We start from the raw sequence: 20117 nt of genomic DNA on the forward strand, positions 1-20117 counted from the left end.
CCCCCCCAGCTCCCTCAGCCGCTCCCCCAGGACTTGTGCTCCAGCCCCTTCCCAGCTCCGTTCCCTTCTCCGCACACGCTCCAGCCCCTCCGTGTCTTTCTTGCCATGAGGGACCCAAAACTGAACGCAACATCCTTCAAGCACTACGCTCCTTCCCACAACTGCAGTTCTAGGGCTTCCAGAAAAATAATTTCCACCGTAAGAAAAATAACAAGTGAGATAACAGGACAAGGTTTGCAGCCACTCCGATATGCTGGAGGCAAACGTGGCAGCATCTGCACACAGCCAAGGGTTTTCCTCCGGGACCCAAACTTATTCCCTTCCCTCTTTTCTTTAGCCATGCAGATGTAGCCCCACGGTGATTCCTCTTCCCCTCCCCGCCATGTGTAGCTCCCCAGACCCTGCAAGGCAGCATCTTCTGGCTCAGAACAGGCTTTGATCAGTCTGAAACTCTGAATAAACAACATTTCTGCAGCCCTGGGGCTGCTAAGGGATGAAATCCCCACGAATCCCCAAGAGCTGCCATGATTTTCCTGGGCGGCATTTCCAACACATTTTAATTTACCTAAAACTCTCAGCAGCATGAACTGTATCCCAACCGCAAACGATTTGTCTTCAGGCTGGATGCTCCTGAAAAACAAAATGGAAAGCATGCCCTCTTGCATTTACACAGAGATGGATGTTTCCTTCCCTGGCATTCATGAAGCCTTACCCAAAAAGTCATTTTTCAACCCAACCACCAAGGACCCCAGGCAGTTCCTGTTTACATCAGCAAAAATGACGATGTTTCACCCATTAGGGCTAGAAGCTTACCACAGCCTTTTCTTGGCCTCAAAAAAACTACCAAAGTCCGTAAGAGACAGGGAGGAGCTCAGCTAACTAATTTTGCTTTTAATTTAATGCATCTGTATGAGTAAAACACAGAAACCAATATAGCTGCTGGCTCTGCCAAAAACAAGCAACACAAGGGATGGTTTTTGTAACTGCAAAAAGGGATTTTCCCCTTGAGGAAGTGGCTTTTTTTTTTTTTTTTTTTGAGGTGGGATGCTCCAGTGTGTATTTTGGTGGCACCCTATTTTTTGGAACAAAATATTTCAAGCTGTGTTTCCTGCTGGGCTCATACATGATATAGGACAGGGTGGCAGAGGATCCCCAGGTCACCCCACCTCAGGGGACTCAGCTTCCCTTTCCTCTCTGTCTGCCTGGTGTATGTATAGCTCACTCAGGGTATAAACACTCATTTAATAATGCCTGGGAATCAAGGTAAAACCAGGTCTTAACCACAGCTTTTCCCTAAAAAACAACTATTCTGAGTACTTCAACCACAGAAATGTGCTTATAATAGCATTTATAAACTAACACAGAGATTCCACCATGACTTTCCCCTCTCCCCCAGCACAGCCCCAGCCTCAGCCTCTCCTGCCCATCAGAATCTCCAGCCCCACCATCCTGGGGCTCGTGTTGGGGCTGACTCCAGGCTGCCGCTGCCTGCCCCGTGGGCACCTTCCCAAGGGTGGGGGAAACAAGAGTCCTAATTGTTTCCCTGCACTGAGGATGGAGGCTGTATCCAAGTGAGATCCATCAGGAGGAAGGTAATTAAACTTCTTAACATGGAGCTGCATTAAAAAGTGACAATTTGCTGCCATGGTAAATTAATGCTGAGTTAATTGTGCATCTCGTTACTGAGGTATCAGCCATGGGTGGCAGAAGGAAGAGGAGGGCTGCTGGATCCGAAGGTTGTGCTGAGACCAGGAGTTGGGGATGTTGATGGCAGTGTGGGGGTCCTGTGAGCCCCATGGTCCCATTTGAGCAACCTGGTCTAGTGGAAGGTGTCCCGGCCCGTGGCAGGGGGGTTGGAACTAGATGGGCTTTAAGGTCCCTTCCAACCCAAACCATTCCATGATTCTATGATTAGTGGGTGAAGGTGCTGTGGGTGCCTGGCACAGCGTGACATCCACCCACTCCGTGGCTGCTCCTTGCCTGAGCCTGTTGGTGAACACCATGGTGCCTGCAAGAGCAATTAGCCATGCAGCTCTGGTGGCTCCAGCAGCATAAAACTTCCAATTGCTGCTTAACTAGGACAAGGGGTAATGGATTTAAACAGTAAGAGGGAGATTGAAGTTGGACATGAGGAAAAAATTCTTCCTGCAGAGAGTGGGGAGGCACTGGGACAGGTTGCCCAGAGAAGCTGTGGATGCCCCATCCCTGGGAGTGTCCAAGGCCAGGCTGGATGAGGCTTGGAGCACCCTGGGCTATGGAAGGTGTCCCTGCCCAAGGCAGGGGGTGGGACTGGGTGGGCTTTGGGGTCCCTTTCAACCCAAACCATTCTGTGATTCTGTGAACTCTTCAGGGATCAGCAGCAACAGCCAAATAGACCTTGGAAGACCTTTTGTAGTTTTAGGGCAGCTCTGTTAAAGCAGGGTCTGGAAGAGCAAGTCATAGAATCATGGAATTATTTAGGTTGGAAAAGGACTTTCAGCCCACCCAGTCCAACCGTTAACCCCACCCTGCTCATCGCACCACTGACCCATGGCCCTGAGCACCTCAGCCACACGGCTCTGAAACCCCTCCCGGGGTGGGGACTCCCCGCTCCCTGGGCAGCCCTTTCCAATGCTTGGCAACCCTTTCCATGCAGACATTTTCCCTAATATCCCATCTAAACCTCCCCTGGCACATTTAGGACTGGAGCCTGCTCGATGATTTTAGACCTTCCCAGACATGCCAGGTCTTTGCTGGCAAAGCATATCCTGCTCCTGAGCCAGACATATCCTAGAAGTGGGACAATCACATGAATTGCCAGGTGACAGGAGCAGGGAAGCCCCATTCTCCATTCCCTGCGCCAACATGTGCACAATCCATGTAAAAGCAACAGGAGGAACTGGGCACAAGGTGCAATATAAAGCTGATTTAATCTTCCAGTCCCTCAGCTGGAGACAGCCTTCCTCCTCAGTTCAAGGACCCCTTGGTTTTCCAAATGCAACCTCTGGATTCCTTTTCTGCCATGCTCGAAGGAATGGCTGCTCCTAGACCATGGCCAACCCAGTCCCCTCACCTGAGGATGAGCATGAAGGACGGTGTGTGGGACGTGCTGGCAAGGATCCCCGCCAGGCAAGACAGGACCACAAAGGGCAGGAAGAGGTGGGAGCAGCTGGTTCCGCAGGTCCCGGGCTTGGCAAACCCCGCGAGCCCATTTTCAGAGATGCAGTTGCAGTTGGTGTAGTTCTGCAAAGAGGAGAGAAAACCCAGATGTTTGGGAGATACCAGCTATGGAGATACCAGGGAGAGCTGCCAGCTGCTGTGGGAGGGAGGGTGTTCAGGTTTTGTCTGTAAATAATTACCAGTAATTACCACTCTACACTTCAGGGAGCAGGGAGCAGGGAAATAAAGCATATAGAATGGACCTGGCTGGGGATAACAGACTGAGTGGATGAGGAAACACAAGTTCCCATCCCCACTTCCATCCTCCAACACGTTGCCACCTCTGAAAGGAGGTCCCAGCCCCACCAGGTCCCACAGGCATCACTAGGATGTCCCACGGGTGCGCACGCAGAGCTGATGGGGAAGCAGGGACCACCGTGGTACCTTGGTTCATCTCTCTGTGCTTCCAGGGGCCCTTGGAACTGCTCCCAACACGGATGCATCCTTGCCTTGTTGGTGTGAGCCCCAGCAATGCCTCCCTGCTCCCTGCAGTGATCCTTCTATGCTCGTGCTTCCAGTCCTGTGTTCCACGCCTGTTGTGCGCTGAAGGTGCTCACACACAGGTATATCTCAATGTCATCGCTTGCCAGCTGGACGCTTTGGCATCCTGCATAAATCTGGATTCCTGGCATGGAAAAATCTCACCCACAGTTGATAAAACATCCAAGCCTGATGTGAGCTTACTGGCCCATGTTACATCTTTGGGAGGAAATCTCCAGTGGAGTGGCCTGGGGTCCGTCACCTGTACCCCCCTTGTCTCCTCCTGTGAAACCTTTCAATGTGTTGAGCAGAGCTGGCAACCAAAGAAAAACATTGCCAAGGGAAAATGCAAAACCTCATCTGCAAAACCTAACCAGCTCAGCGTTAGCAAAGGAAGGAGGGATATGGGCTATGGGGTGTTTTATTTTTTTTTTCTTTCTCCAGATTTTAGTCATAATTCCCTTTTTTTTCTAAAGAAACTCCATTTTTGGGGGGAAGAGAACTTTAATAATATGGATGTGATCTTATTGTTGCCAGAGGGGGTCAGATTCACGGCAGGGTGCCAGTTTGGAGAAGGGTGATCCCAGAGGCAGGAGCAGCCCAGGGTGTCCCAAATCCCTGTTTCCACATCAGTGCCCAAGGAAATGTCATGGCTGATGCCCATAAAAGAGACTCACAAGGAACTGCTCCCACATGAGAGCCTGGGGGGCGATTTGGGACGAAAGAAGACACAATCCCTCCTCCCACTTCTAGGAAAGAGGATTTAATACTTTAAATTAAGGCTGGAACTTATCTTCTTCAGCCATCTGAAACGAACTAAACCAAACTCATCATCTCGGCTCCTTCTGCAGCCACGGAGGGAGAGGTGGGTCTCCAGAGGACCCACCACAGATAACTGCCTACGATAGCTGAGACAAATTTGGGCCAAAGCAGTTAACAAAAATGCAATTAGATAAATTAAAATTCGCTCAGTCTGTGAGACGGACACCTTTTACAGAGTATCGTAGCCACAACATTGAGGGGACTCGCACAAAGCCAAATGGAGACAAAGGGCTGGAGATGGATGAAACAGAGGCACAAGGCAGGGCTCTGCCTCACTCAAAACCTCAGAGGGTTTTAGAGCAAGGAGCATGACCCCAGCTGCAAAAACCTCTGAGCAGGGGGGACGAGCCACAGACCCGCTGGTGGCCTGTCTCCATGAGATGCACTGTCTGGGCAGCAGTGCCACGAGGCTGACGCAGCACCAGGGCTGGGAAAAAACACCCAGCGAAGCAGGGAGAAGAGAATAACCAAGAGCAGCCCTGAACCTGGGGCTGTGGTTTCTGCACAGGGACGGGCAGCTGGGTGGCACACAGCCAAACCCAGGTTTTTCAGAGCTGTGCATCAAACCTCTCCAACAGTATCATTTAGCAATTGTTTTCTTAAGAGAGAAAGCTGCTCACATCAAACTCTGCTATGCTGTCTTATCTCTAGGGTTTTTTCCCCAACTGGGACATCCCAATACCCCAGCTTTTGGGGTGTGTGCTGATCAGCTCAGATCTGACCCAGCTGGCCATGCACAATGAGAGCAGAGCAGTGCTCAGAAACCCAGGACCCCCAGAGCACGGCAATTCCTGCAGTCCCAGGGAAGCCTCCATGGCCACCTCACTTCAACAGGTCACACTAGACCTGAACAAAAAGCAGAGCACTAAAGGGTTGTCACTGCAAGGTCCTGCTCTTGGGTAAAGTTTTCAGGCTTCTGCTGTCACCCATGAAATTTGGGGACATAAGGCGATGCAAAGAGCAAATCACTTTCAGTGTACAGAGCTTTCAGATGAGGGTGTTAGAGCCAGGCTTGCACTGTGCAAGCCTCCTCTGGAAGGGCTGCAGCAAAGCTGAGCACAAAATTATAGGGTTTTCTGCACATTGAGAGTGTTTCTGGAAACCCAAGCATTTGGGACATGGAAAGCAATAGGCAATGAGTGCCACAGATCCCTGTGCTGGCAAAGAAATGGGTAGAAAAGTGTAATACAGCAGAGGAAGCAGGACCTGGAGGAATGCCATAAAATGCAATAACCTTTTTTTTGCTTTTCCTGCAACAGGTAATACCCAAAACCAGTGAGGGACTGAGGCTGCTGTGGACACCTCAGCTCAGCTTCTTGCCAAAATGATAAAGGAGCAGAGCTCAGCAATTGTAGCCGCATCACTGTGTGCCCTGAGCTCCCCTGTCCCAGGGAGACGCAACGTGCTCTGGTTACGATGTGCCAGCACATGACACTTATACCAATGTCTTGAGATACAGTCCCTGTGCAGAAGAAGCTCTCACACAACTTAAATTGGGTCAAGATGCATCAATAAGTGGAAAGAAGATTCAGAAAAAAATCTCAGTGCTTAAGGCAGAGGCTTTATCATAGAATCATGGAATGGTTTGGGTGGGAAGGGCCCTTAAGGATCATCTAGTTCCACCTCCCCTGCCATGGGCAGGGACACCTTCCACTAGACCAGGTTGCTCCAAGCCTCATCCAGCCTGGCCTTGGACACTTCCAGGGATGGGGCATCCACAGCTTCTCTGGGAACCTGTCCCAGTGCCTCACCACCCCCCGCGGGAAGAATTTCTCCCTGATATCTAATCTAAACCTCCCCAATTTCAATTTAAGCACGTAGTTTAAACTGAATTTACCGATTTACCAAGTAGTGTTTGCATAGTGCCATCAAGGGAGCCCTGATTTTGCTGTGGCTTGTGGCAACACATAATTATAGGTATAACGAATGCAGGAGTGGGTTACATCCAAGAGCACAGGAAGTCAAAGTGCTGGAGGCATCTTTGAGGAGTGCACTGGGAAAGATTTCGGTAGTAGGGAGGGCTACAGAGGTGGCTTCTGTGAGAAGTTGCTGGAAGCCTCCCTCATATCCGGTAGAGCCAATGCCAGACATCTCCAAGATGGACCCAACGTGGCCAAGGTTGAGCCCATCAGTGACAGTGGCAGCATCTCTGTGATAATATATTTGAGAAGGGGAAGAAAACAAGTCAAGTCTGTTTTGTCTGTGACAGTAACTGGTCAGTGATCTCTGCCTGTGCTTACCTCGACCCACGAGCCTTTTGTCAGATTTTTTCTCTCCCTTGCCCAGCTGGGCCTACAAAAATGCTGAAGGGGGATATTTTACAAGAGCAGGGAGTGACAAGACAAGGGGTAATGGGTTTAAATGGAAAGAGGGAGGTTGAGATGGGACATCAGGAAGGAATTCTTCCCGCAGAGGGTGGGAGCACTGGAACAGGTTGCCCAGAGAAGCTGTGGATGCCCCATCCCTGGAAGTGTCCAAGGCCAGGCTGGATGAGGCTTGGAGCAACCTGGGCTATGGAAGGTGTCCCTGCCCATGGCAGGGGGGGAGCTGGGTGGGCTTTGAGGTCCCTTCCCACCCAAACCATCCTGTAATTCTATGATGGAGCAGCTTTGTTGAGCACCTGACCTCCAGCCAGGGTCAACTCACATCAAGGAGGAAGAAGCAGTTGAAAAGGATTGGCTGTACAAAAGGCAGGCTCAAGGATGCAGAAAAGCACATTTGGGAATAAGGTCTGGCAGAAAACTTAATTGTTATTAAAATGAAGTGTGGTTAATAAACAAAATGCTGTTAAAAAGTACCCAGACAGTCCCATGCTGCCGTTATATCCTGTGCCAAGAACACAGCAGAAAACTACTCACCCTATATGGATTGCTAACGTTTTTCAGATAGGTATTTGCATTGGCAAAGTTTTCCCTTCTCTTTATTTGTTGAACTGTATTGCCTGGAGTCCCAGCAGACAACTTGCACTGTGAAAACTCAGCCCTACTGTGGTTTTGGTGACGGGCAGGGAGCAGCAGAGGAAGGGGAAGCACAGGGCAGCAAAATAACCCTGCCAGGTCTGCAAATCAAGGGAAAGCCAAGAGCAAACCCCATTTCTCCCGATGAGGGGCCACTAAATTATCCTCTCATGCAGACACTTGGCTTGACAACCATACTTATGGAGAGGGATGCACACTGCAACTGGAGCATGACATTTTAACCTGCAAATCTGCAGGCTGAAAGGTGGAATAACATCACTGTCACGAGGTCCACCCAGAGCAGTCACTGAGGGTGTGTTAAATGTCAGTGCTATGTGTACTGGGGCAATGGTCCCTTCTGGCTTGGCTTTGCCCAGGGAATACTGGTTGGTCCCCGCGGAGCCCTGCAACTGGAGCATGACATTTTAACCTGCAAATCTGCAGGTTGAAAAAATAACATCACTGTCACGAGGTCCTCCCAGAGCAGTCACTGAGGGTGTGTTAAATGTCAGTGCTATGTGTACTGGGGCAATGGTCCCTTCTGGCTTGGCTTGCCCAGAGCATACTGAGTTGCTCCCTGAGACCCCCAAAGCAAGATTTACCACCTTTCTCTTCATCTACAGATGTAACAAAGCTAAAACAAGCTATATGATGAAAACATCCAGGCTCCTGTAGTACCACCTGAGTGTTTTCAGCTGGTATTTCCCACACACACACTCTGCAGGAGGGCAGTTTGGACCAGTTTCGCATTTTGCTTCAGCAAAATAAATAAATAGTTCATTCTAGGCTTTGAGCAGTATTTTAGATAAAGCTCAAGGAAATACTAGTGGGTGAGCAGTTTGGGTGATACCTGCTGCAAGACACCGAGGTATGTGAAAATGTGTACCACCTGTGTTGATATTTCGCCTTCACAACCCTGGAAAAATGGAAAAGCTCTGGCTACATCCAGTTTCAGAGAAATTCAAGCATGTGATGCCTAAATTGGGAGCCGGGTTTTGGTAGGTCCTTATTTAAGGAACACAGATGGGGCCTGGGGGTGGGCTGGCTTACCCCATGGAGGAAGCATCCTTTGAGTACAAGAGTACCCATGGACTTGGGGTCATGCTGGGTGCTGTGATTAGCCCTTTCCATACTGCACATCCCCCTGTCTCACCACAGGACACACAGCTATGAAAGGTGACCTTGTTGATCACCATTTAGGTGGGAAGGGAAAGCAGACAGTCTTTGCGTCTTCCATGACAAAAGTCCACTCAAGGTGCTGGGTAGGAAGGGATATATTGAAGATGGGGTTTGTGGAGCAAAATCCTGACCTCCTGGGGAGCAGGTGGTGGGGAAGGACACCTTGACATCCTAAAAGGCTGGACACCTCAAAGGTTTTCTGCCTGCAGCTTTGGCCAAGGACCTGTACTGGAAAGGGCTCCATTGTACTGGAGAGTCCTAAGAGACACCATCTACAAGGGGTTTTCCTGGGACATTCTCAACCTTCCCTTGCTTATCCCACAGAGTCATGCAGAGCTTGTCCAACACTAACGAAGATCAGAAAAGCTAATTGCCAGACATGAGCACTGCAATGGTCATCCCTCATTAGCCATCCCAAGCCAGGACGCTCGTGCAGTGGGAATGACTCACCAGGACCGAGTTGTTGTCTGTGTTGATATTTACGACCGTACAGCCAGCGGAACAGGGTGAGATGTACTCGATAGCGTTAGAGCCGCAGATGGGGTTATAGGCTTTCTCGGGGCAGTTACACTGGAGGCTGCACTCCAAGGTGTGGTGTCCAAATTCAGAGCTACAACAGGAAAAAAATATTAATACATGGTATTGAGCATCATTAATACGCATCCTACATAGAAAAGGTACTGCATATATATTGAGATTAGTAAAGAAGCACTTGATTGAATCATAGAATCTTCCCTATACATACGTGAGGACCCACAAAAATTCCACTATAACCCCCCAAGCCTTTGCTCTGCCTGGGCAAAGCATCCTGACCACAAGCGGTCAGCGGAGTCACCCACTTCCTTCGTATAAGACCCCAGACGTGGGGGCTTGGGGTAGTGCAACACCACGCTGTGGGAGGCAGTGAGGTCCCTGCTGAGGGCTTGGATCACTTCCACTGAGCCCACAGTGAACACGTGAAGTTACAGCAACTTGGATCAAGCCTTGAGGGAAGACAAGAATGTCCTGCCCGCGTTTAGCTGCGTAGGGAAGTAGCCACAGCTTTGAAGGTGTGATCCCAGGGCTGGCCCCTGTCTGAATTATTAACCTGTGAGTAACCATAGAATATTTTCGGTTGGAAAAGACCTTTAAGACCATCGAGTCCAACCATTAACCCAACACTGCCAAGTCCACCACTAAATCATGTCCCTAAGCGCCTCATCCACAGGTCTTTCAAATTCCTTCCTGGATGGTGACTCAACCACTTCCCTGGGCAGCCCCTTCCAATGCCTGACAGCCTTTTCCATGAAGAAATTTTTCCTAATCCAATCTAAACTGCACTTTTCAAGATGAAATTTTCATCTTGTGCTGTTTGTACCAAGAATGTGTTCATTTTGGGTTTCACAAGTCAACAAAGTTAAAAGGAATAAGGATGTGGCAGATTTGGTGTTTATTCACAAAAGCATTAATTTCTAGCCTTATTCTATCATCGTTAACAGTTTCTCATGAGGGAATAAACCCATTTCTGGGTATTCTGCCTGAGGAGTGCAGCTGGGGATGGGAGGGTACCCACAGCCCTGGGAACGACCCACTCGTGCACAGCCTAGATGGAGCCATTGGTACCTCTTGCTGTAGGTAACACCGGCGACCTTCTGCGTGGGGCAGCCGAGGAAGAGGAGGGGGAAAGCCACCAGCAGGCAGAGTAACATGCCAAGGATGCACATGGCACTGCATTGCCTCAAGGACATCTGGAACCTCTTCAGGATGGCGCCTCCCACCACGATCCCGACCATCGCCCCCGGGATGTTGACAGCACCTGGGGAAAAACAGGTCCTGTAGCTTGTTTTCCATCCTCTGAGCCATATCAGTCCCTTCATTATAGTGAAGACCCAGAGGATTTGTTGTTGGGTTCCTATTTTTCAGTATTGGTGATCTGGAGGGGACTAAGATTTTTACAGGGACTGGTGTAATAATGCAAAGAAAGTGCAGTTTTGCAAAAGTAGTGGGAACCCACGGCAAACTAGCTGTCATGTATCCATGCATGGAAGATGTAGCGACCAGTGAAAAGCTATGCTTCACCCAGTAAATGTGATTTTTCAGTGCAGACAGGAGAAAATATCAAGTAAACCTGCAGAGGATATTTAATTTCTGCATAATGCAGTAATGTGCCCACTTCTGTTGTCATCACTGTAAATCTGTGAAGGTTTCTGTGACAGAGAGTGTTTTGCAAAACCCACCTTTATAATGGGATACCAAAGTGCAGATACAGAAGTGCAGTGTTTCATTCAGCAAAGGAGGAGGTTGATTTCAGCCCACAAACACCCACACAAGGGAAGGATTTCCAACTACAGAATGCTTTTTGATCTAACAGAAAAAGGCAAAGCAAGATTCAGCAGATGGGAATAAAAGCTAGATAAATTCGTCCAAGAAATGTGATGCACGTCTTCAACAGGATGGGTAAATCAAGCTGGGGAACAACCCAGCAGGGCACATCACTGGAGGACACAACTGCTTCAGCATTTGACCTTTCTGCTTGTATTTAGCCCAGGTTGCTGGGCTTTGCCAGCCTGCTCAGCTCTTTTTCTTCCTATTTATTTGTTGCAGGCTTCAGGAGAGTCTTTCTCTGAGGATGCATGCTGTCGTGCAAAAATACATTTTAGATACTTCTGTGTCTACATCTCTGAACTCTCCAACTGATTAGAGGAGTGCGGCTTCATTCTTCATGTTTTTATTACCACCAGAAGATCGCACAGGGAGACCTCAGCCTCAGACAGGACATTCTGGTTATTACAATCCAAGCAAAAGCAGTTTAATCTCATGAGCACATATCCCGCTTAACACTTATTCCTTTCCTTCTTAACAATACCAACAGCAAGCAATTAGCCCAACCGTTACAAGCAATTAGTCTGACTATAGCAAATATATTGAAGAGTTTAGGCATGATCAGGACACCAGCCTGACTGTCCTCTTGCTGCAAAGTGCCTTCAAAATGCATACATACATTTCTGCAGTTTTTAATTTTGTTTACTATCTCCTTTTTTAAAGACCCTTAACCCAATGGTCCATGTAAAGTAATCCCTGCTACAGAAATTCATATGATGTTTCTTTGCTCCCTTAATGCAATGTATTAATTTCCTCTCCTTGATTACCATAGAATCACAGATTGTTTTATGTTGGAAGAGACCTAAAAACCCACCCATTCCCATCCCCCTGCCATGGGCAGGGACACCTTCCACTAGACCAGGTTGCTCCAAGCCTCATCCAGCCTGGCCTTGGACATTTCCAGGAATGGGGCATCCACAGCTTCTCTGGGCAACCTGTTCCATTATAGTATAGTGAACAGATTTAGATAACAAACTTTTCTCCAGGTCTTAAAAGATAGTTTTCTGCAACGTAAAGGAAGGAAAGTAGATAGCAGCTGAGAAATCATACAGGCAAGGACTTTGTGCCATGTCTGTCTGCAGGCAGTGGAGCGAGACCGGCAGCTTCAGAGAAAGAGATGCTTGTTAGTAATCTCTAATTATTTTCTAAGTGGTGATCAAAAGCTGACGAGCTTTGACAGCAACTTACCGATGATCATGTTGGCCAAGGACGCTGTGAGGGAGAACTGTCTCTCCAGGAACTTTGCCATGAACGTTGCCAAGCCAGCCACCATGGCAGAGAGGTTGACCTGAGCCAACACCACCAGCAAGTAGACGGGATGACGCAGGTTCCTCAGCAGGACCAGAGGAAAATCTGCAAAGGAGAAACCTGTTGCTTAGAGAGGAGGTGTACAGCAAGATATTAATCCACAGAAAGTGGCAAAACCTTGACTTTTTCTACATTTTTTTGTGCAGAGTTGACTCTTTAGGAGTGGTGAGTTCTTCTGAACATTCCGTTTACAAAAGGGCAGAATGTGTGCTTTCGGGGTTTGCCATTTCAGGGCTTGATTGCATGAGGACTTGGAAATTAAGAAGACAGGATGAAGCATCAGGACATTGCAAAATTTAAACACCTGAAAACTGCAAAACAGTGTGAGAGAGGGAAACCGATGCTCCCTCATCCCACCTGCCTCAGGAACCAGGTGTGGGATAGGTGAATCAATGGCAGAAGTTAGTCATTGCAAAAGATGAAGCAAAGAAGTAGGATTTTCAGTGCAAAGGATGTCCAGAAGAGAGCAACTCCTCTGGGATTTGACACTTGCCATCCCTGCAGAACTCACCTGCCTATCCACTAACCCTTTTGATTTGCTGCTAAGGTTGGTCACACTTAACTTCTGCTGAAGCCCGTACAGGTGAAACCGAGAACTTCTCTAAACACGTGTGCACACACAGGCAGGATACAAAGGGTCTGTGCCAGCACAATGGGAAAATGATGGAAGCATCAGCGTGAATGGAATGGAATGGGATCTTAATCCAAAAAAACTGATATCCCGCATCAACGCTTGGGTGATGTGCTCAAGCGTTCCTGAACATCTGCTAAGGCAGAGAACAAATCCTGGGCTGTATCCTGGGCTGTATCCGGAGAGGTGTGGCCAACAGGTCAAGGGAGGTGATTCTGCCCCTCTACTCTGCTCTGGTGAGACCCCACCTGGAGTGCTGCGTCCAGCTGTGGAGCCCCCAATATCAGAAGGATATTGACCACTTGGAGCGAGTCCAGAGGAGGCCACGAAGATGCTCAGAGGGCTGGAGCACCTCTCCTATGACGAAAGGCTGCGAGAACTGGGCTTGTTCAGCCTGGAGAAGAGGAGACTCCGAGGAGACCTCATTACAGCTTTCCAGTACCTGAAGGGGGCCTACAAGGGTGCTGGGGGGGACTTTTGACAAGAGCCTGTAGTGATAGGACAAGGGGTAATGGGTATAAATTGAAATCAGGGAGGTTTAGATTAGATGTCAGGAAGAAATTCTTCACAGAGAGGGTGGTGAGGCACTGGAACAGGTTGCCCAGAGATGTTGTGGATGCCCCATCCCTGGATGTCTTCAAGGCCAGGCTGGATGTGGCTTTGAGCAACCTGGTCTAGTGGAAGGTGTCCCTGCCCCTGGCAGGGGGGTTGGAACTAGATGATCTTTAAGGTCCCTTCCAACCCTAACCATTCTATGATTCTATGATTCTATGAAATCTGCTGCCTTCTGCAGCTCTTCATAGAATCACAGACTGGTTTGGGTTGGAAGGGACCTTAAAGATCATCTAGTTCCAACCCCCCTGCCAGGGGCAGGGACACCTTCCACTAGACCAGGTTGCTCCAAGCCTCATCCAGCCGGGCCTTGGACACTCCCAGGGATGGGGCATCCACAGCTTCTCTGGGAACCTGTCCCATTGCCTCCCCACCCTCTGTGGGAGGAACTTCTTCCTGATATCTAATCTAAACCTCCCCACTTTCAATTTAAACCCGTTACCCCTAGTCCTGTCACTCCCTGCCCTTGTAAAAAGTCCCCCCCAGCTTCCTTGTAGCCCCTTCAGGCACTGGAAGGTGCTATAAGGTCTCCTAGGAGCTTCCCTTCTCCAGGCTGAACAAGCCCAACTCTCCCAGCCTGTCCCCATGGCAGAGGTGCTCCAGCCCTCAGAGGATCTTCATGACCTCCGCTGGCCTTGCTCAAACCAGTCTATATCCTTCTGATGTTGTGGGTTCCACAGCTGGACGCAGCACTCCAGGTGAGGTCTCCCCAGAGCCGAGCAGAGGGGGGGAATCATCTCCCTTGCCCTCCCTCTTCCTCGAAGATGCCAGGGGTTTATGATGCCGTAGGAGCAATGCAGGTGGCTCTGCGATAGTTTTGCAGGCTCAGCTGAACCTGTGTTTATATCTTCTGCCTTCAGTGGATGGGCTGCACCAGGACAGCTGAGAGCAACATGGAAACCTGAATGTTCTCCCCCCACTACCTACGGGCTGAGGGCTGCAGCGTTGAGTGGTCCAGGGGCTCCTACAGAAGCACATGCCCTGCGCAAACACGGCCTCAGTTCCTTTCCCTGCAGCTTTCTGCTAAAGCAAATATGAAAGTAGTGGGAAAGTCATCAAAAGTTAATTTATTTGTTTGCTGCAGTTGCAATTTCAACGCCCTTTTTGTTTCAATCATAAAAATGTATTTTTTTGATTACAGGCAAGAAACACTCCAGCAAATTCCCATGTGGATAAACAGTGCTGGAGAAAAAGATATTTTCATCCTGCTCAGCAAAGGCATCTGCCCCGCTCCCAGCGCCGCGGGGAATCAGGATGCCCGATGCTGACACCCACCAGGCTGCGGTTCTCCATCCTGGGGCGATTTCTCCTTCTTGCAAATCCCAAACCCACTTTCTGCTTTTGCTCCCCCTAAACTGTCACCTTCTCCCTGGCTCTTCGTCTGGCTTTGCAGCACATAAGCAAAGGGCAACTTGCACACAAACAGATGATGGTTTTCCCAGATGAGGGCTCTGCAAGCCAATATGTTGAAGCAGAGATAAGGAATTAACAGGGAGGATTAATGCAAGGGCGTGCCATAAATTAATGGTGTTAATTCTTAGCAGCTCATCAACAGTCAGGACAATCTTTATATCTGCTCCAGCACAGAGGCGCTGGGAGACTGCAGCGGGGACAACTATCTGGCGTTTGTCTGGGAGCTGCCTCAAGCTGTGTATTTGTTTTAGCTGTTCTAAAAAGTTATGTGAAGCGCAAAGGTCCCTCTGTGGATGCAAAGGGGTCCCCTATATACAAAGGCAAAACTCCTGTTCATGGGAGTATTGCATCCCCAACTCAGCACTCTGCTCTCAGGGTTGGGGGAGCAGCTAAAGACGTTGGGGGGCAGCAAACACAGGGCACTGTGATAGAAAGTTTGGGTGGGAAGGGACCTTAAAGCCCCCCCAGTCCCACCCCCTGCCATGGGCAGGGACACCTTCCATAGCCCAGGTTGCTCCAAGCCTCATCCAGCCTGGCCTTGGACACTTCCAAGGATGGGGCACCATAAGGAAACAAGTCACAAGCCCAGTGTTTTAATTGCTTTGAAGATCACCTTTAATGGCTTAATTTGCAGTATGTGCAACAGAAGCTGCACACCCTCCCAGGTATTTTCAACAGAAGCCTAGAAATTAGCAATGGAAATTACTCTAGGCTAGCTAAATCCTGCTTTCTTGATTACTGTGAGCAGGTCCAATGCCTGCAAAAGGAGCACGTTGCGAGTACGAGGAGCAGGGTGCAGCCCAATGTCACGCAGAGCATCTGTGCCAGAGCCAAGATCATGCCCCACAGTGCTTTGACTTTCCTACTTTTGAATAACTCCGTCGCGTGGAGCCTGCTCCCTCCTTGGGTAATTGACCTCATTGTTTCGAAATGTCCCCAGTGCTTTGCCTGAACATTTATCCTGTACACAGCTCCATCCTGTTATTGCTGATTCTGGATGGAAAAGCTCTTCCTGTCCTTGAGGGACAGTTCCCAGGGCTTTGCAAACTGCTCTCTGCTCATCACATCTTGCCCCAGAATGATTTAAAGCCCAGTGGCTTCTGGAGAAATGGAGAACATGAAGCACCTCATGGGATGGGCTCTAACCCATCCTCATTTTGTTCCCAATAAACAGCAAAAATTCCCCCAAGCCTTATTTTGCTCTCAGTTCTGTCCATGTGCACTGAAGCAACAGAACAAATGACAAAATGCATTTCCTTCTCCATAATCATGCTTCATTTTGCATCATTTAAGCTGAAATAAGTGACTAAACAGCATTTCTGAACGTCTTCCTCCTCTAGGTCAGCTTAGTAATTTAAGGCTTGGCTCTGCCAAGCCCTTAAGAAAATGATCAACCCTTAAAGACACTCTTCAGGCTTATTCTGCTCAAAGAGCAGCCTCAAGTGCTTTGCTGAATCACAACCTGACCAGGCAGTGTCTTTCTTACCTGGAATTTCTACCAGGCTTGGGCCAGGTTTGGAGCAAGAGCCGCATTTTCCCCACCCATCATAGAATCACAGGATGGTTTGGGTGGGGAGGGACCTTAAAGTCCACCCAGTCCCCCCCCCTGCCATGGGCAGGGACACCTTCCATAGCCCAGGTTGCTCCAAACCTCATCCAGCCTGGCCTTGAACACTTCCAGGGATGGGGTATCCACATCCCTGAAAGCAGCTCCTGCTCCCTCCAGCTGTCAGGCAAAGGGACACTTCCCAACAGGAGATGCTGCCTTCCTCCCGGGTGAAGTGTTCCTGGTCCCAGGTTGAGTTTGCAGCCATCCTGCATGGGTGGCCCTTACGGACGTATGAGGGCAGTTTGCAAAATGCTTTAACACTAGTGATGAGCCAAGTGTTGCCCCAACTGACTCCAAGTGCCTTTTGGGTAGACCCAAGGGGATGGTGCAAAGTACCTTCTAACTAAACATGGATGAAGACCTGAAGATGAGCCAAATAACAACGCACAGCCCTAAACTCCAGCCTCATTTTGCAACCTACTTGAGGTATTCAAACACCTCAGTCAGAGGAAAGACTCCGTTTTATGAGGGATGTGGGAGGAACAGGACTGAAATATATGGAGAAGTCTGAGATCTTCTGCAGTCCCTGTTTGATTCAGTCCCTCCTGGCATCCTCATGCTTTCCTTCATCCCATCCCAAACAAGGGACTCATAGCCATCAGTGACCCTCACTCACCCCAAACAGGGGACCCATAGACATCAGTGAACAGGAGACCCATAGCCATCCACGTTGGGCAGGCCTGGGGCTGTGCATCCCAGTGATAGAACCAACGTGCCAGGCAGTTCTGGGAAGGAGACCATCTGTAAAAGCTCCCCCACAAGATGCAGATGGACCAGCAAGTAGATGAGGTCCAACCATTTGTTACCAATAGCCGTGTCCAGCTTCGCCCCTTGCCACCAAAACAGGGAAAAGCTGTGAGCATGACTGAATCAATACACAGGTTGCTATTTCTCTTGTAATGTATTACAGGGATCTGCTTTGTGCCATTTCTGCAGGGCAGTTGGCACTGCCCATCTCCTAAATGCCCATCTTCTGCCTTTCCACAGAGCTGGCTCCTGCTCCCCATGCTGCACGCAGAGATTCCAGATGTAATCAGAGAAAAACAAGGAGAAAAATCTCAAAAGATGAGAACATGATACAGGAACCAGGCTGTCCTACAGCATTTCTCCATCACGTGTGCTTCATTCTGTCTCTCTTTTTAACCAACAGAAGGTATAAAATTGCAAGGTGATTCAGGCTGGAAAATCTCCAAATGCTGTTTTCATAAACTCTCGTATACAAAAGAATAGTAAAAATAGAGAGGAAAGAATGCTTGGTGATAGAAAGAAGCAGCAAAATAAGCAGGAAAATCACAAAATGGGAGGTTAAATTGTCTTTCTAGTGACCTGTAGATGAGCTAGCCCTGAAGTCTTTAGACTTCAACCAAATTGTCCCCATCTACACCATCACCCACCCAGTCTGGGGCTCTGAAGAGGTTTGTGTTAGAGACCCCAGTGATTTTGGCAAGATTGCTGTCCTGACAAAAAATTGAAACACTCCGTTTTCTTTCAGGGTTGGGCTTTAGGGGATAAATTCTCAGAAATAATGAATTTATTACTGCAGCCCTGATGCAAACCCCCAGCCAAACCTGCAGCTCAAGCAGAGTAAGGCATTTCCTTCTCTCTTCACCCAGGAGTACAGGGAGCTCGTTTTTATTCACTTTTCAGAGGCAAAGAGCAGAGTGTCGTCGTGAAAATCCCATCTGAGCGCTATAAATCTGCTCCCACGCAACTGCTTCCATCACACGGGTTTTCTAAACGACAGTGCAACAAGGTCAGCGGGGAATCAACCCCCGACTTGCTCCTCTAATTTAGCATTAGGCTAGCGAGCCAATGCTGCGACTAGCAGAATAAAAACCTACCCACGCTTTTCTGGCTGTGCCTGCCCTGCGCTGACCTTAATAAAACAGAGAATTTCCAATAAATTTAAGGGATAATATTCAGGAAATATGGAGGAAGATGACAAGGATTGACTTCAGAGGGTCACTTTTCTCAAGTAATTGCCAAAGTGCAGACTATTTCCTTCCAAAAAAACCCAACCCTGAGCTGTAACCTCCACAGACTAAAGCCCAGCTGATTCCCTTCTACACAAAGAGCCTACTCATTTCTAAACAAGCTAATTGCACTGGATTAAAATCACCCGGTGCAAACATGCATCTGATTTTAATTGCTCAGATGCTGGCCTCCAGCAGCACTGGCCATCCTCGATGGGTCGGGGAGGGTATCCTAGGTCTGATAGTGTCACAAGCCTTAAAAGAAGGGGTCTGAGGAGGCTTTTGGGGATGAGGAGCTGGCAGAGGTGTTGGGGGACTGATTCTTGCTATGACTTGGAAGCTGAGCAATAGCAGGTGGTTTCACCCAAGCTGCAAACACCGCTTCTAACTGGGAGGTTCTTCCCCTTCCCATGGCTCTGCTCCAAGCTCACAGCTTTCATCCCTCTTTCCCACCTGCCTCTGAGCTCCGATGAGGTTTTGGTGTCTATTTCCCACTGCCCAGAAGAGCCATAAAGCCATGGAACGTTGAGCACTACCAACCCCAGATGCCTTGATCAGCACGAGGTGGAGCAGAGTAGTCTGGACATGTACACAAGCAGACCAGGAATGGATCTGCAAACCTAATTAACCCCAACTGTACACCTAAGTTGCATCTTCAGGATTTATCTGGGAGGTGGGCTGAGGACGAGGAGGTTCATCCCTTTTTCTTACCAACACTGCAACCTGCCCGGTGCCAGGACATCTGTGCAAGCAGAGAAACCCTGTCCGAGCAGGAGGCAGGGGATGCACACACTTACGTTTGATGAACTTGGTTAGAGAGAGGTTTTGCGTGTGTTCAGATCTTGACCTGAGCTGGCTGAGCACATCCTTGCTCTTCTTGCTGTCGCTCTCCTTCCCACTTGCCACCTGGGGAAGAGACAAGAGGTCGTCTGCACTGACCATCCCAAAGTTTTCACCGAACTCACTTTTTCTCTCCCAAATCATGACAGAGAGCAGCCCATGCTTCTTGCAGACAGATTTTACAATGGTTTTGGGCTCGGACAGCACTGTCCGTGTCCAGCATGGGATGTACAGCGACCACCGGGCTGGTGTCTTCCTCCTCCCCATGCTTGTGCTGTCGGGTCTCCAATGGCACTGAGAGCATCCAGGTAGAAGTCTGTGTTACAGGGGTAAGAGCCAACTTCCCCCACTCTCCCCAGCAGTAATGAATCACCATTCCTAAATATCAAGCTGGGCCAGTACCCAGGTACCGCACACCATGTACTCAGCTCACATGAATATGGAGATTCAGGAGGTGTAATTGAAGAGATGGATACCCTTAGGGAGATGCTTTTCTTCCTCAGAGGGTGTGTTTTGCCCGTGTGTGCTGGCAAAGCAGGCATAGGAACCCAAAAATCCATGTACCCAGACCTCTACCCAAAGCAGATTTGGACACTGGTTTGGGGTGGAGGATGAGAATTTCCACTGCATCTCTGTGTGCACCGTAACAAGCTGCTGTGCAGGTGCCTTTATCCCTGTCACCAGCAAGGGCAGCAACTGTAGGAGGGAAAGATCCAGGCAAGGAGGGGATTTGG

General features: G+C 49.1%; 1 protein-coding gene across 1 annotated transcript in view; it reads right to left on the minus strand.

Moving 5' to 3' along the window:
- LOC104515998 (solute carrier organic anion transporter family member 2B1-like) overlaps window positions 1–19650 on the minus strand; it is a 21938-nt gene extending 2288 nt beyond the window's left edge. Inside the window, exons 1-6 of the mRNA XM_010160183.1 lie at window positions 19341–19650; window positions 12186–12350; window positions 10239–10431; window positions 9087–9246; window positions 3053–3222; window positions 566–630 (exon numbers count right to left, since the gene is read on the minus strand). Coding sequence (XP_010158485.1) covers window positions 566–630; window positions 3053–3222; window positions 9087–9246; window positions 10239–10431; window positions 12186–12350; window positions 19341–19650 — 1063 coding nt within the window. The remainder of the gene's footprint in view (window positions 1–565; window positions 631–3052; window positions 3223–9086; window positions 9247–10238; window positions 10432–12185; window positions 12351–19340) is intronic.
- Between the last annotated feature and the right edge of the window lie 467 nt (window positions 19651–20117).

This window comes from Eurypyga helias, unplaced genomic scaffold, assembly GCF_000690775.1.
Source record: "Eurypyga helias isolate BGI_N326 unplaced genomic scaffold, ASM69077v1 scaffold4881, whole genome shotgun sequence".
In the NCBI taxonomy this organism is placed as follows: domain Eukaryota; kingdom Metazoa; phylum Chordata; class Aves; order Eurypygiformes; family Eurypygidae; genus Eurypyga; species Eurypyga helias.